At 51.4% G+C, this 16,011-nt stretch overlaps 1 protein-coding gene across 1 annotated transcript in view; it reads right to left on the bottom strand.

Moving 5' to 3' along the window:
- Positions 1–4,703: 4,703 nt before the first annotated feature.
- The window catches only part of ANP32A (acidic nuclear phosphoprotein 32 family member A), a 38,481-nt gene continuing 27,173 nt past the window's right edge, over positions 4,704–16,011 (bottom strand). Inside the window, exons 2-7 of the mRNA XM_060005703.2 lie at positions 11,803–11,952; positions 11,441–11,563; positions 8,709–8,907; positions 7,314–7,411; positions 5,108–5,171; positions 4,704–4,899 (exon numbers count right to left, since the gene is read on the bottom strand). Of these exons, the coding sequence (XP_059861686.1) occupies positions 4,838–4,899; positions 5,108–5,171; positions 7,314–7,411; positions 8,709–8,907; positions 11,441–11,563; positions 11,803–11,952 (696 nt within the window). The 3' untranslated portion in view covers positions 4,704–4,837. The remainder of the gene's footprint in view (positions 4,900–5,107; positions 5,172–7,313; positions 7,412–8,708; positions 8,908–11,440; positions 11,564–11,802; positions 11,953–16,011) is intronic.

The raw sequence follows: 16,011 nt of genomic DNA, 5'->3' as shown, positions 1-16,011 counted from the left end.
CCGCTTTGCGATGTTCTTTCCATCTTTTGCATCATCTCACAATCTGTGAGATACACAGGCAGTCATTATCATCCCTTTTCCCCAAGGAGTGTGAACGTCACGTAGACGCAGGTTCAAACCCCAGCTCTGTCACTCACCACCTGTGTCAGCTTGGGCAGGTTATAAACCTCTCTCGAGCCTCCCTTTCCTCAACTTTAAATAAAAATGGCTGTAATGCCTTCCTCAGTAGGCTGTGGTGGGGACTGAGTTGAATACATTTCCCAAATGTCCTCGATGATGAGAATCCTCTGGGCACTTGTTAAAACACAGATTCCTGGGCACCTCCTCAGAGCCACTGAACCAGAATTCCCAGGGCTGAGACCTGGCAGTCTGACAAGCCCCAGGGATTCTTATCAGGGAAATTTGGGCAACACTAGGCTGATTTTTATAAAGTATTTATTGTGTGCCTGTCACTAAGCAGCTAATATTTATCAAGTACTTATATATGTGCTCAATCTTCGAAATGGGGATAATAATGACTACCAGATAGGACGTTATGAGAAACGAGCAAAATAATGTACAATGCCCAGCAAACAATAAGTTCTAAATGTATGCTGATGTCCTCACTTCACTGTGTTAGTCAGGACTGTCTCGGGCTGAAATGGAAACATCTAGAGGTTCTCTCCAAGGGATGTACCTCCACCCTCCCAGCCCCATCCATACCCCCAGTAGGAGGTTTCTCATTTTCCAAATCCCAGGGACCAAGCCTCATTTAACCAGTTTGGGTTCCAGGCTCCTCCTTGTACCAGTCACTATGGTCAAAGTTTGGAATATGCTGACTGGCCAGGACAGTGTCACCTGCTCACCCCAAGAACCAGAGTGGTGGGGAAGCCCAATCTGAGCTTCAGGAATGGGAGTGGCCCACATCCATGTGAGTCCTTCCAGCGGTCCCTTGTAGTGTTGTTGCCAGACCAAGAGCAACTGATGCTTGGCCGGCAACTGCACTGATGTCTCCTTCATCAGCTCCTCAAGTCAGAGACAGTTAGCCGTCTACAGATGCCCCATCAGGCTTGAATCTTTCTCCAGTCTCTCCCCTTGCTGGCATATTCGTGGCTGTCTTGAGGGCCTCAGGCCGATTCAGCCTCAGACCTGCCCTCCTCTGTCCCACCATCTCTAGCCCTCTCCTTGGCCCCGCTCACCCCTGGGTCCAGCCGGCCACAGGGGCCTGTCCAAGGGCTGGTCCAGGGACTCAGGTCAGCCATTATCCAAAGCCGCTTTATTAGGGATCCACTGGGAATCCTTCCAAGCAAGAACAATGAGTTTCTGAATCAGGATAAAAACAGCCTTTTCAAGTCAGCAAATGAGACAAACTGAATTGCTCATCCCCTCTTCCCTCATCTGCCTGGCTCTTTCAACACAGTGGATGAGAACAAGGTCTCTTGCATCAGAAAGACATAGGTTTGAGGCTAGTTGTCTCATCTCTCTGAGCCTTGGTTACATCTAGGAAATCTGCATGAGGATGAGGGAGGCGATGGATATAGCACATGACACAGAGTAGGAACTCATGATCAAGAATCATCACATTACCAAGAAATGCACACCCTTTTCAGGGATGATCAATCCCAGATACTACCCACTGTATTTAAAAACATAGGCTGCGCTCCAAAGCCACATGAAACAGAGAGATGTGCCACGCATTCACTACATCCTGTCCCCCCAGGCTCGGTTGTGTTCTGGAAGACACTGCACTGTGTACCTTCTGCATCTCATGACAGCTGGCTTCCCCGCAACCACACGGTGCAGCTGCGAGAGATGTGGTGCTTCAGAAGCCCAGGAATGGGAGTCCTGGGCTCCAGCTGGGCTCTGGCACTGCCTTGCAGGGTGACCTTGGGCACGTCACCTACGCTCCCTGGGTTTTGGTTTCCTCTTTCATCGAGTGAGAGGGCTGGTTGATGACTAGGTGGTTTCTGAGGGCCCTTCCGTTTCAGGGGGCCATCCTATGGCATTCACTAGCCCCGGTGGGGAAACCTGTCACCGGGGCTGTGCTGGGCAGGGGGTGAGGAACTGCTTCGACACAGCTGGCCCACACAGGTGGTTGCAGCTGGGGGAGGAGTCGACGGGAGGCACTCTAGTGGAAGGCAAGAGGGCTGGTGCTGGAACCACACACCCCTAGTTTATTACTGATGCTGCTCTTTTCTGGTTGCAGGACCTTGGGCCAATCACATTCTGAGTCACCTGTGTAACAAGGGCAATGGCACCCCACCTAAGGTGGTTGTGAGGATTCATCTCAAATGAATGAGATGCTGCATGTAAAGCATGGGACCCGGCACACAACAAGAACTCGATAAAGGTCAGCTCTTACTGCCTCTCCCCCTCTGGATGAGCTTCCCCTTCCTCCTTGCCATTCGTGACTAAGTTCGATGAAATGGAAATAGCCCAAACAGGTTTAACCCTGCCTCCCCCTCTTCTTACCTCCAAGTCACTGGACCTAGGTTTTCCTCATCAGTAAAATGGGCACAAGACCGTATCTCAGGTGCTGATGTAACTGCTTGATATGACTGACATAGATAGGGTTTTCCTCCCTTGGTCCCATCAGCATGAACCCATCCATCATCATCCACTTTACCTTACATTTTATAGCATTTACTTCCGTATCTACGTGAAGTTAACCAATCCTTAAAGTCCCCATGGAGTCAGGGCCAGAAAACCTGAGTCCAGGCTTGAGTGCCTCTGGATTTCACTCCACTGCCATGTTCCTTCACCAGCTCTGGGAGGGTCAGAGCATGCCTGGCCAGTTCGTCCTCATAGTCCTGATACCTAGCATAGGACCTGGCCTCAAGGCCACCTCCCAAGCCTACACCTGGAGCCAGAGGATGTCTGTCTGCTCCAAAGAAGAGGGCAGTAGGTGTCAGGGTACCACCCAGGGGGTGGGGTGGGTCAGTCTCTCCTGAGAACACCTCATTCTGCTGGAATTACACAGGATCTAGGGCTTGCTGTCGGGTTCAAGGCCATACGGCTGAGAATGAATATATGTGTATAAATTACCACAGTATATTGGTATAACCCTTCTGGAAAACATGGAACCTTGCACATGAGCCTTATACATGTCACCTTTTGGTGTAGTGACTCTGCAAAGTATAACAGAATGTCTAGTGGTAGGTTGGAAATAACCCAAACATCTTACCGTTTGGTTAGAATTAAGCAAATCAGAATAGTTAATGGACTACTACATAGCCATTTCAGATACATGTTTGTAAAGACTCTTTAGAGGTAGAGAAATTATAATTAACGTTAAGTGAAAAAAGCAACAAATTTGTTGTGTACATTCCTCAGGTTTTCCTGTATTCTTTTTACAGTCTGAACAACAAAACAATGAAAGATATTCAAAGTAAGGTCCCAAGGCTGGCCTTCCTGGTGAGTGTTTTTTAATAACTCTTTTTATATCTTTCTCTCTTTACATCACCACCCCCACTTCCCTGCCCAAATGAAGTTTTTAATGAAGATAGCACACCACCGAGTCTCAAGTTGAGACCCAAAGTACCCAAACTTAGTGTATCAGGTTATATATCCTGTAAGAAAGACGATTTCATCAGGTAACCAATGTGAAGCTCGCCCCTGCACCCCCATCAGCTAGCAGGTTATCTGGAATTCATCCTAGATCAATGACCTGTTGGACTCAAAGAAGCCACCCCCAAAAAAATTGTATAAAAAGATTTATTGAAATTTATCAATGACAAACAGACATAAAACTCAAAGTTTGGCTCTTCTGAGGGGGAGGAAAACCGGTGCAGATGTTCTTTTATACAGATGAAACACGGGCTAAGGGATCACACGTCACTTCAAAAGCAATCCAGAAGAGGGACAGGAAAGCAAACCTGTACATTCGCTAGGAATTTGCAGTCATTTCAGATTTCCACTAGGTAAGAAAATACAATTTTGCGTTAGTTTTTCCGTGCTCGGGTGTATGAAAAAAAAACCCAGCCGACATGCAGCAGCGTCTCCTGTGCTTAGGTTAGTAAAAATGGTCTAAGCACAGGAGGACACGTAGAAGAATTCTCTTGTCATTTTGTAAAACAAAGCGTTCTAATATTTTACAGAACAAGATAGGACAGTTTTGTTTTTAATCTTTGAAAGAGGTTGAAGTTTGAGGGTTTGCTTCTTCTCTTTTAATTAGAATTACCAAATCCATTTTACTCCTAACTCAGAAGCCTGCTGCTCTCAGCTCTCTGGCTCATCACAAGAGTGACACCAGAGTCTTCTTCGGACAGCGGAGCCCACCACCATCTGTGAAGAGGGAAAGGGGACGGGAGATGCGGAAGATCCCCCGACTAGTGCCAAAATACGCCTTTCGGTTGCTATTTACAAACCAGGGCGCTGGCTGCCTCTAGCGGGCCCAAGAAAGGCGGAAATCACGGGAACCAGAACAAGAGGTAAGATGCGGCTGGTGCTCAGCCCCTCCTGGGCTTTGGGAAACCAAACTGAGGCCAGCCATGGCCTTCCAACCAACTCAAGAGACTCGGGAAATACCAGGAAACGTCAGAGATCTCCAAACCGTCCTCTTTGAGGGTAAGGAACAAACGCTCACTTGTGTGTGTACTCAGCTATCGCAAATTTATCAGGGACAAAACAGACACAAAGAAAAAGTAGGGGAAAAAAATAAAGAGTGGCAGTAAAAATAGTATTTTATTCCACCCCCTCCCCCCTCCCTCCCCCCACAACCCCCAGTACACTTTTCCCCTCTCGTTCCCACAGCAACGTTACAATCAGAAAAAAATAAGTTTCGGGGAGCGGGATTTGGGGGGGTACGGGTAAAAACAGTCAAATCACAATAGGAATTTTTCAAAATAGGTTATTCCACTTAGTCATCGTCTTCTCCCTCATCTTCAGGTTCTCGTTTTCGCTTCTGACCCCTTTCTTCTTCTGGAAAAGTAAGGAAAAGGCATTCAGATTAAACACGGATCCTGCCTCCTACTCAACCCCCCCCCCCCGCTGGGAAAGCAGGGGACCGTACGTCTAGGACGCTTTGCCAACCCTGGCAAACCAAGGCCAGGTCCTCAGGACCCAGGCCATCTACTGTCAACTGAGGGGGCCAGCCTGCTACCCGCGGAGAGTAAAAACGCTGCCGTACCACCAAGCTCCTCTTCATCTTCCTCATCGTCTACTTCCCCATCGTTATAACCTTCCTCATCCTCCTAGGAGAGAAGATGGACACCGGACATTAGGAACGCCCCGACCGTGGGACACGTGGAGGATGCCACTTTCCCTGACACCGAGCTCAGAAAGGTAGGGGCCGCCCCCAAGCCCCTCAGAGCTCCCACAGACCTGCTTCGCACCGGTGAACCTAAAGCAGAGGTTCTTTTGTATCAAGGACCCCCCCTTTAAGAATCTGTAGAAAGTTTTGAACCCCTTCCCTAGAAAATACCCACATTACACACAATAGCTGCAAACAATGTCAGCAGAGGGGGGTGGATTCTATCCCCCGTTAAGAATTCCTGACCTGAAGTCCCTATAACTCAGGCAGCTCCGCAGTGTGCCCTCCTAGGGGAACAAGTTTCCCAGCCGACTCTCCATCGTGTGAAGTAGGCCGAGCTTTCATCTGTCCTCACTCTAGTTTTGGCTTCAAGAGAAGACCCCAGTCCAGACCCCAGTCTGTGGGTGAGTGCAGCCCCTTCACCGTCTTGCAAACTTGGGTCACTTGGAGGGAGGAAAAATACAATTCTCACCCCCTGCCCAGGACATCACTCCCACCTCCGTGAGATTCAGCAAGGGATGTGAATTCACCCTCAACACAGGACCACGCTTCACGCTGCTCCGGTAGATCCAGGCTAGTTGAATCTCTGCATGAACACTGTTCCTAAAGTACCAGGCAGCCCACTGTTTAATGAGAACTTGGCAATAGACTTCTTTTTGTCAAGGGAAATATCCTTTCATAATGTCACCAAATAGTTCCTTAATCAGTCTGTTTGCTAAGACTGTGTGTGTGTGTGTGTGTGTGTGTGTGTGAGAGAGCTCCCCTTTACTGGAAGCTGGAAATTTGCAGATAGTCAATGAGATTACTAAAAACAACCACAGCAAAAAACCAACCCCAAACCAAAAACAACCTCTACATGTTGGCGGCTCCTGACAGGAAGAGCAAGACGAAAAATCCATTAGCCAACATGACTTATTGCCCTGTCCTGGGGGGCCTATTTTGCTAGGTCTCTATTTTTAAAATACACAATATTCTTCAGAGGTGAGCCTAGCAGTCTACACCTGGGTAGAAGAGACACCCAGCAGCACAACTTGACGGGAACCAAGCCTATCTCACCAGTTTTCTCACTAACCCCGACCTGCCTCTCCCCAGCTTGTGGGGGTCTGGCTGGGACATCCCGCCTGAGCAGGTCTGTGTGGCAGACAGGTATCTGTGCCCTTGATGGAGAGAGACAGGGAACGGGGGGAGAAGGCAGGTACCTTGTCCATGCTGTCATCATTTTAAACCTCTCTCGGTCTAAGTTTTGCAATTAGAAAGAGTTGATTTAGAAATCTGAAAAGCCAGGGAAAATGACTCTGCTGTTGAAAGACTCAGAACATCCAAACACAAAACCCAGCACACAGAGCCAGGACCTTGGAGAAGAGTGTGAAAGCCTAAAGCAGTAAATGGGCAAACACTCCCTTGTCCTTAAACATTTTACTTACAAATTATTTTATCCTCTTAAGCCAGTGAGTTGATCCCTATTTACAACCCCGCTGTAAAATGACACCTATTGTACAGATGAGGAAATAGGTTCAGAAGGTCAAGGAACTTGTCCAGGGACACCCAGCTAGCAAGTGGTAGAAGCTGGGATCCACCCCGTCACAGACACATCCCAGACCTTGTTAAAAAATGACGCCAGACAGTGTTTGGATAATGGCACTATCCGCTGTGTACAGGGGACCCTTGTCACCCTCTGATGTGGAATCCAGCAGTGTCTTATCCTATTACCCACCAGTTCGAGGCAGTCTTTGATTTTCCCTAGCACACTGTAAGTGCTCACTGAATATCTGAATTAACATACTAATGCAAAGAGGTAGAAAAAGGAGATGTGGATTCTACAGGAACTAATTTGCATGTGGAAACAAGTGCCAGGCTTGCCCCAGCAGATGAATCCCCTCCCTCTTTCTTTTCCAGGGCCAGCTGCAAGGCTTGCCTCTCCCAGACCAACCCAGTAACAGGCCCTGAAGTGGGTTCAATTCCCAGCCAGGGCTCCCGGCTGCCGAGGCGGATCACTGAGGCAGTTAGTGGGACTGACTCAGAGGCAGCAGGGTAAGTGAGGGGGGCTCTGAGAGACGGTTCCCTGCCCAGCCCAACCTCTCACCTCTTCCTCTCCACTCACATCCTCCTCTTCACCTTCCTCCTCCTCCTCCTCGTCCTCCTCATCTTCCACTACCTGAGCATCTTCATCGTACTCTTCCTCTGTGCAGTGGGAATGGGGACAAGAACAAACTGGTGGTGAGCTGGCCCTTCCCTCCCACAGCACAGGCCCGGGGCCTGGCACCAGAGGTGTGGGGCCCACGACTCTCCCACGCCCATCCAGGCCCACAGCCTGGATGCTCTAATGTGACTGAACGCATCCTAAAGTAACCCAAAAGATAAGCATCCTAAAATGATCCCAAAGGTAAGCCCTCCTCCCAAGTATTACGAAGACAAAAGATCTCTCGTGGAGGCTGAGATGGGAGAGAAAATGCCGGATCAGAGAACCAAGTTACAGGCCTGGGACAGCTGAGAAGTCAATTCATTCACAAAGAGCATCTAGCCAAACGCACTGCCCTAAAGGTGAGGAAACAGTCCCAGAGGGGGAGAAGTGAGTTGTTCAAGGTCACACCTGGAGTTAGCGGCAGATCTGGGCCTAGAAGCCTGGTCTCAGGGCTCCAGTCCTGGGACCTTTCTGTCCCATCACAAGATGGAACAAACTAAGGCAAACAGGGTGTCTGAATCCCTTGTAACATACTCCCACCTAACAAGGGAAAAGCACTCTTACATCTGAATTATTCAGGCAAGGTCTCAACCCTCAACTTTACTCTGGCCACAAGGACCTGCAGGGAAGCCGCACTGAGCTGGCAGCGTGGGAAGGAAATGCGAGGCTCTCCTTCCTTTTCCTTCTTTCCTTCCTGTGGTCCCTGACTGCTCACCACACCACCAGGGAGCCCAACGTGCTGCCTGCAGCCTCCTCTGCTTCCTGGGCCCCTGGAGCTCCTCAGTCCTCATCCCCCTGGTCCTACCATGTAGTCCCGTGGGCGGCAGTCAGCTGGGGGCCCCACGACCTCTCCAGCTGTGACCTCATCTCCACTACCGGACCCTAGATGGAGAGAGGGGACCCTCAGGCCACACCCCACCTTCCTCCATCCGCTCGTCCCCTCCCTGGAAGAGTACCTGAGTCCAGCACCACACTATAGAGAGACACTGTAGGATCTCATTTTCAGGGGGACTTTGGAAAAGGGAAAGAAACTGAAGGAAGACTCAGATGGTTTTTAAGGAGTTATTATGCAGTTGGAGAACCTCAGGATGTTTCTCTGGGGCTCAGGCCCTGTTATTTTAGGGGCGTCAATCAATGAGACAGACCAGGGACAACAGTAAACAGAGCAGACAGCCCACTCCCCTCCACAGTTCTAGAAAGAGGTCGATAGCCCTCGGGGGCCGGTGGGGGCCCCCTGACACCCAGCCTGCCCCCCCCCCATAAAGCCTGGCCTGGCCTCTCCCTGGCGCCACTCACCATCCTCATCCTCCTCGTCATCCTCCAGGCCCTCCACGTAGCCCTCGGCGTCCGAGTCGGGGGCCTCCTTGTCGTCCCGATCGTAGCCATCGAGATACGTGAGCTGAGGAAGGAGCTTGAACACGTTTTCTCGGTAGTCGTTCAGGTTGGTCACCTCGCAATTGAAAAGGTCTAAGCTCTTGAGGTTTTCTAACTTTTTCTGCAAGCAAACAACAAAGTTGACAGTGAGCGGCGTGGGAGGCGGGGTGGGGAGACAGATGGGGGTGAGGTGAGACGGCGTGCAGAGCTCCAGGCTCACGGGTGATGAGCACACTCTGGTTTGGCCCTGCCCGGCCGTCTCAGCCCTGGTCGGGGGGCCTCATGTTCATTCACGTGGAAGATGGGAAGCTGGACTTGAGGATCTTCGAAGCCTCATCCGATGCCAACACTTTTATTCTGCAATTACAGCTCTTGCCGTAACAGTGACGCACCTGAAATTAAGCCGGGGCTCTCTTGCTGCAGCAGCCAGGAGCATTGCTGCCTGCCCCTGTGACTGAGGAGCCAGAGAGGAACTGAAAAGGCCACAGGAACAACAAACTACCTCCTTCTATGAAGAATAATAATAATGCAAGTTAACATAGCACACTTTGCTGCCTGCCCCTGTGACTGAGGAGCCAGAGAGGAACTGAAAAGGCCACAGGAACTAACAAACTACCTCCTTCTATGAAGAATAATAATAATGCAAGTTAACATAGCACTTTACGGATTAACTCAATTTATCCTCATGACCCTGATAAGGCAGAAATAATTATTCGTTCATTTTACAGACAAGGAAGTAGAGGGCAGAGAATTGGGATTTGATCAGGCAGCCCAACTTCAGACCTGGGCTCTTACTCTTTGCCTGTCAAAAAGGACAAGAGAAAAACCAGTGAAGCATCCAGATTTTGTCCATAGTGCTTAACACAATTTGCTTTATCAAAGCTTTATGTATCGATGGGTTCTAGGCCCATATTATACCCACTTGGTGGCTGGAATCTGAGGCCCAGGAAGCAAAATGGTCATACATCTAGCAAGAAACAGCTGCCTCCTGACTTCCTACCTCACACGTCTTCAAGGTGCAGGCACCCCACCCCGGGCCAAGTCCCTGTTCCAGTGGGGCCAGGCATAACTGGTGATTAAGGCTACTGTCCCTCAGGGTCAATGTCAGGAATGAGGCTGCTCTCTTGAGATTTCGTGACTGAGACCCGGTCATTCTCAGCAGAGGGTCAAGGGCAGGGAAGGAGTCCGAGCTGCAGACTGGGTGGGTGAGGCCAGCATCCCCCAACCAAAGGCAGTTCCCCCACCCTCAGAAATGAGTAAAACACATTAATCACACTGATAATCAGGGAAGAAGGTACAAAACCATGTGTGGTCTGGGCAAGGCGGGGGAGGAGGGAGGGAGGGAGGGGAGAGAGAGAGAGAGAGACTGATCTATAATGGTACCCAAATCACAACTAAAACACACATATACAGAACTTCAAAGATATTTTCCTTTTATAATGAAATTATGAAATCAAGGCTTCCAGGTAGATCAAAATAGCTTTGCTTTCCCCAAGGAAATTGGTGGAAGACCTGAAAGAAAGTTCAATGGGAAGCATAGTCTAGTAGTTGACCCCAGGCCACAGATGAGCAGGTAAAGTCTGAGTTGGGAGGAGAAATGCCAGCTTCCCGTTCTGCCACGCTGGCCCATCAACCTGCCCTTCAAGCATCCACGAAGGGCAAGGAACGCGTTTTGGACAAGAACACAAACTGAGAGATGCCCCAACTGCCACTCTATATACCCAGAAAAGGGAAACGTGGCTCACTTGGCCAAATATCCCCATGGCCTTTCCCTGTTCTAAGGTGCATGGCTTAGGAAGTAATTCTTATGTATGTATTTACAGTAAGTGTTAATTTAATGCGGTAGTTATTTCTACATTTCAAAAAAGCTATCATGAATCAGTGATACATCTTACAGTTGACTTCCTTGAAGTCAAGGGAGTACAGTCATTCAGATCTGGGTAATGTAGAAACTGTTATTCTAAGTATGAACCATGACCTGCCCCTTTCTGGCTAGTGAATCGTGAGGTTTGGGGTGTGCTCAGCTCTATGTGGACCAGCGGAGGAGGAAATGCGGCCCAGATCTCTGAGTCCCTGGTCACCATCACACCCAGGACTGGTGACCAGGGTCCCTCTTCTCTACGCCCCACAGGGGAAGGCCTGCATGGGGCTCCCGTGCCACACGGCTCTCTGTCATCCCAGGGGGCCTGTGTCAGGACCAACCCACCTCCCACGGTTCAGAGGTGCTAGCCTCTGGCCAGTGACCCAAGGAGAAAGCAGGTGACCACCTCCAGGGTCAGCTTAATTCCCGGATGGCTCCTCTCTCCCCAGTGAAGGGCACAAGCCATGCTCTAAGCCTAAAGAAATGACAGCTCGGGTTTCCAAAGCTGAGCAGAAACTATAAGAAGAAAAGCACTAGACCAGAAATTGAGACCTGGGTCCTACAGCATCCTTCACCCTGATGCCCATTCTAACTGTGCGACCCTGGTCAAGCTCTTTAACTTCTCTAGGCCTCAGTTTCTCTACGGACGGGCCAGAAGTAGGAGCCCCGACTCTATCTCATGGCACACAATCAGAGTAAAAACAAAAAAGCATGTTATACAAATGCAAAAGTAGCATTCCCTGATCTCAATCCCTCCCACCCCGGCGGAGAGGGGAGGACCCCAGTGACTCACCAGTGGCTCTATTGTGCTGAGGTCTTTAATTTTGTTGCCACTTAAATTTAGATGCGTGAGGTTCGGACACTTTTCTGCCAATACTTCCAGGCCCCCTGAGATTCTGTTATCGCTTAGTTCAAGCTAAAGAGGCAGGGAGAGAAAAAGCAGAAACGGCTTTTAAAATGAAGGCTCTGGGCTCAGGCAGCCGGCTCCCCGCAGACAGGCCAGGAAGGGAGTTGGCTAAGGAAGGACCTGGCGGGCGTGCTGGGGCTCGCACCTGGCCGCCCCCCTTCAGTGACGCTCCCTCAATGTGGAACAATGACCCTTTCCTCCTCCCCAGCCCGGCCTCCCAAGCACACACGCTCCTCCGCTCTATTTACCTTCTTAAGTTTGTTTAACTTTGGTAAGTTTGCGACTGAGGTGAGGCCTACGTTGATTGTACTCAAGAACTCCAGTTCTTCAAATTCATCTGTGAGGCCTTCGATTTTGCCTTCATTTGACCGACAGTTGTCCAGGACAAGCTCTTTCACCTGGAAAGGGAAGGAGGGCGTGAACCAACTGGGCGAGGAATCGGGGCCGAGGCCGGGGTAGGGGGAGGGCAGGAGGCAGGCCGGGAAGCATCGCAGCACCAGCGCCCACCCTGCTCTTTCTGCCTTTACCAATGCTGCGGGGACCTAGGGGAGCGCTGCGGTGAACGGAGCTGCAGAACCAGGGGGCCCCTCCGGACAGGAGCCTTGGCTGGACTGGAGAAGACAAACGCAATAAGCCCCGCTGCTGTCGGCAAGGCTGGGGGCGGTGTCTCGTTCCAACCCTACCGCCACACCTCAGCCCCCAGCTCCCCACGGTACCAGCCATAACACTGTTGGCAACCTCTCGGCCTTGCCATTCCATCAGAGCCCCTCTCCCAGCGCCCACCACGGCCCCGCCTGACCGTCTTACTGAGGCCAGCTACCTACGACTTCGCCTCCTCAGCCCCCCACGGGCCTTTCACCTCCATGTGTCCGTGGACGGCTCCCAGGACGTCCCCGTCTGCTTGCACTCGTACCTGCCCCTGCCACCACGGTCAGAGCCTGCCCATCCGGCCTGGCATTCACCACTTGGCCCCACTGTAAGGGTCACAGACCAGGGACCCCTCCAACTCTCCATCCTCTAGACCAGCGCTGTCCACCAGAACCAACAGAACTTCCTGCGACGATGGAAACCCAACTAAGAGAAGAGCCACTAGCCACATGTGGCCGCCGAGGTGAGGCTGAGGAACTAAGTTCTACATTTTATTTAGTTGGTTTCTTTTTTTGGCCACACCGCACAGCACGTGGGATCTTAGTTCCCCAACCAGGGGTCAAACCAGTGGAAGCGCAGAGTCTTAACCACTGGACTGCCAGAGAGTCCCAAATTTTATTTAGTTTTAATCAATATAAGTGTAAAGAGACACACGTAAATTACCATATGGAATATCACGGCTCTAGACTTTGCTCTTCAGGGTCCTGGGAGCAGATGTGGAAGGAGAGAATGGATATCCACAAACCCAGGATGGACCCATATAGAAATGCTGAGGTTGGCAAAGTCCAAGAGTTAGTCTTTGGAGGCACCTCTGTGGCCCTGCCTGCCCCCGCCAACTCCCTGGAGGTGGTTGCCCTATTAGAGTTCTTAGATTCCCCTCTCTTCTCTTCTTACTCAAAATTTGGGCCCTAAATCCTTATTTCAAATGAGATAGAAAGAGCTGATAAAGAGCTACCGTCTCATTGTGTTGTTAAAAGGCAGACCTGGCTGCAGGTTCCAGCGCAGATGGTAGGGAGACAGGCTGAGGAAGAGTCCTCAGGTCTCAGGCCTGAAATGACCCAGGGGAGTCAGCAAGGGACGCCAGGCTGCCTGGCCCTCCAGAGAGATGCCCAGGGTTATCCACTCCTGTCCTGAGCTGATAGAGGGCTGCTCCCTGGCCTTCCAGGGCTGGCAGGCACCTTAAAGGTGATCCCTCCTGGCTGCACCTGGTGCTTGACACAGCATCTCCACGTGCCCCCTCCCTGCAGCCTCCAGGAAACATGTACTGACGTCACCTGGATATGATGCCTCCCTGGGACTTCCACCCACAGGTTCGGATTTCTCACCCATGGGTCACTCGGTACAGGCCCGTCCTTCTCCATAGCAGCCCTGCGTTGTCATTGCCTGCTGAGAGGCAGGGAGCAGGCTTTTCTCCTCCTAGATAAGCAGACAGGCGTATTCTAAGCAGTCCCTGTCCAGGGCTGCTCCCTGCCTCTCAGCAGGCCCATTTGCCCAGCTTCTTCCTGCACGGCCCAGGATGACCGTCTGTCTCAGTGGTCCTCCTACTCGGGCGTCCCCGGGCCAACCCGGGGGAACAGATCCACAGCAGGGCTCCTCAGTCCACCCTTGCCAGTGGTCAGACCAGAAGCGCTCGGGGCACGTCTGGGCCACAGCACCCAATAGTTGCCCTGCCTTCTTCTTCCCTGGTGGAGAGAGAGAGCCTGCTCAGTCTAGGACTACAGCAATTTGCCAGGAGGGGCAAAGCCAGGCGAGGCAGCTCTCACCCAGAGCTAGCAAGCTCTCGGCTCAAGCACCAGCGCCAGGGCCCACCTTTCCCTTGGATCTGGGACGGGGGAAGTTAAGTTCTTTCCCACTCTCTCAGTCCCCAGGGGAGGGGGTGTCCAGGTCAAGCCACCTTTCTCAAGGTCACTGCAAGTGTGCCTGGGAATAAATCCCATGAGGCCTTCTGCCCTAGGGCAGGAAATCAGTGTAGAGCCAGGAAACCAGGCCTTAGGGGAGCAGTGGAGGGAGATCAACTTTCCCGGGGGAGGGAGAGTCACCTCCCCTTCGTTTGCAGTTACTGCTGGGGTCACACAGCCACTGGAGTGGGCTTCTCCAGTCACTCCTTTCCTTGGAAGGCCCTGGGAATTGTTTAAGCTCCACCAAAGAAAGACAAATATGAGAAGGGCTTCCAGTCCACCCTCAAAGATTTCAGACATGTGGTTTTTCTAGATGGGTCAAGGGCTTCTCCTCTTACGGCCATCAGCCAAGGAGGAGGCCTCAATGACAGGGGGAGATGGTGCTGTGGAGTCAAGGGAATTCCTCCTGGAAGTCAGCCTCTGTCCCGGAGAGGCACGACGGTGCCTGGGAATTCTACAGACAGACCCAAGGTTCCAGCGCCAGCTCCCAGCACCATGCCCAAACTGGTGGCCATTCCTCTCGGGGACAATATGCAAGCCACCACTACTAATGCTTTTATTAACAACAATCATGGGCTCTTTCCAGAGCCCTTAGCTGGAAGAGTGCCTCTTCAAAGGCACTGTCGCGTTTAATCCTCACAATCGCTCCACGGGGTGTTCCTGGGGTATTCTCCCATTTTACAGCCACATCTGAAGCACAGATCCTAAAGCCCCAGGAATGGGCAGAGGAGGGTCTCTAATGGACCCCGATGGTCAGTGTTGCCGCAAGATAAGGAGGGTTTCCCTGCTATTCCCAAGTGCAGGGCACAGGCTCTTACAGACCCCCAACTGATCCTACAAGCTACCCTGATGGCACCTACACCCCCTTCGGCCCCTCTTCTAACTGTTCCACCAGCGAGTGGGGGCCACTCCCAGCGGTCCCACCCTGGTTACACTTCCTCGGTAACCAAAGCACAAAACTTAACCCAGCCCCCGTTCCAATGACACTGCAGTCAGTGGGGGAGGATCTGGAGAGGGGCCCGGGGGCCTGAGACCCTGCTCTTCCCCAAGGAGAAAGAGGCTGCTTCCCATCGCTCGGGAGGGAAAGCCTGTGGTGTCTGGAAGTCCAGGTGGCTGCTCCAGGTCTGTGGGGCCTCCGGGATCCCCATGGTTTCTGCATTTCCTTCCTGGCGGGGTTTCAGCACAGTTTGGGGAGAGATCAAAGAGGGGAGGGGTGGGCTGAGGCTTACACCAGAGAGGCCAAACCACATCGGGGGAACCCACTGCCTCTCTGTGAGGTGATGAGTCACATCGGGTACGGCAAGTAAGCAGCCTGTGAAGTGTCTGTAACGCACCAAACAGGAAAAAACAAAAACTCCAGCCCGAGAGCTGACCTGTGGAGGGTATTCCGTCCACCCCCTGTTCCACCTGCTTCCACACAAGCCCACGCTTTCTTACAGCTCCCAGGGCAGGCTAACGTGTTTCAAAACGTCAAACCCACCCCAACCTTCCTTAAACTGACTTTGAAACCCTGCTGCAATTCCAGCCCGCTTCCTCCCATCTCTGCTCGCTGCTGCTGCTGCTGCAAACCCTTCCATGTGAAGAGAACATCCCTTTTACATCCAGGGTGTATTCTGCTTAAAAAAGAAAAAAAAAAAGTGAGGCCCATTCTCCCCGCCAAACCATGGGTGTGAGCTAAGTGCAAAGTTAAAATTAAACTGAAAATTTGTACTTTGGGTTTAGACTCTCTCCCAACTCCACTGGCCGTTTAAAAATATCCGAATGCGGTTACTCTCTCCAGAACCCAAAACTGGAATTACTCTGCTTGTATCGGGAACTTTTCAATCACCCCAAAAACCCTCCACAGGATCCTTTGCTTCATTCCTCCAGCGTTAACACCCAAGAAGTGTCTGCATATTCATACTCAGCGCC

Source organism: Delphinus delphis, chromosome 2 (assembly GCF_949987515.2).
Source record: "Delphinus delphis chromosome 2, mDelDel1.2, whole genome shotgun sequence".
NCBI lineage: Eukaryota > Metazoa > Chordata > Mammalia > Artiodactyla > Delphinidae > Delphinus > Delphinus delphis.
This window is presented reverse-complemented; position numbering and strand designations above follow the sequence as displayed.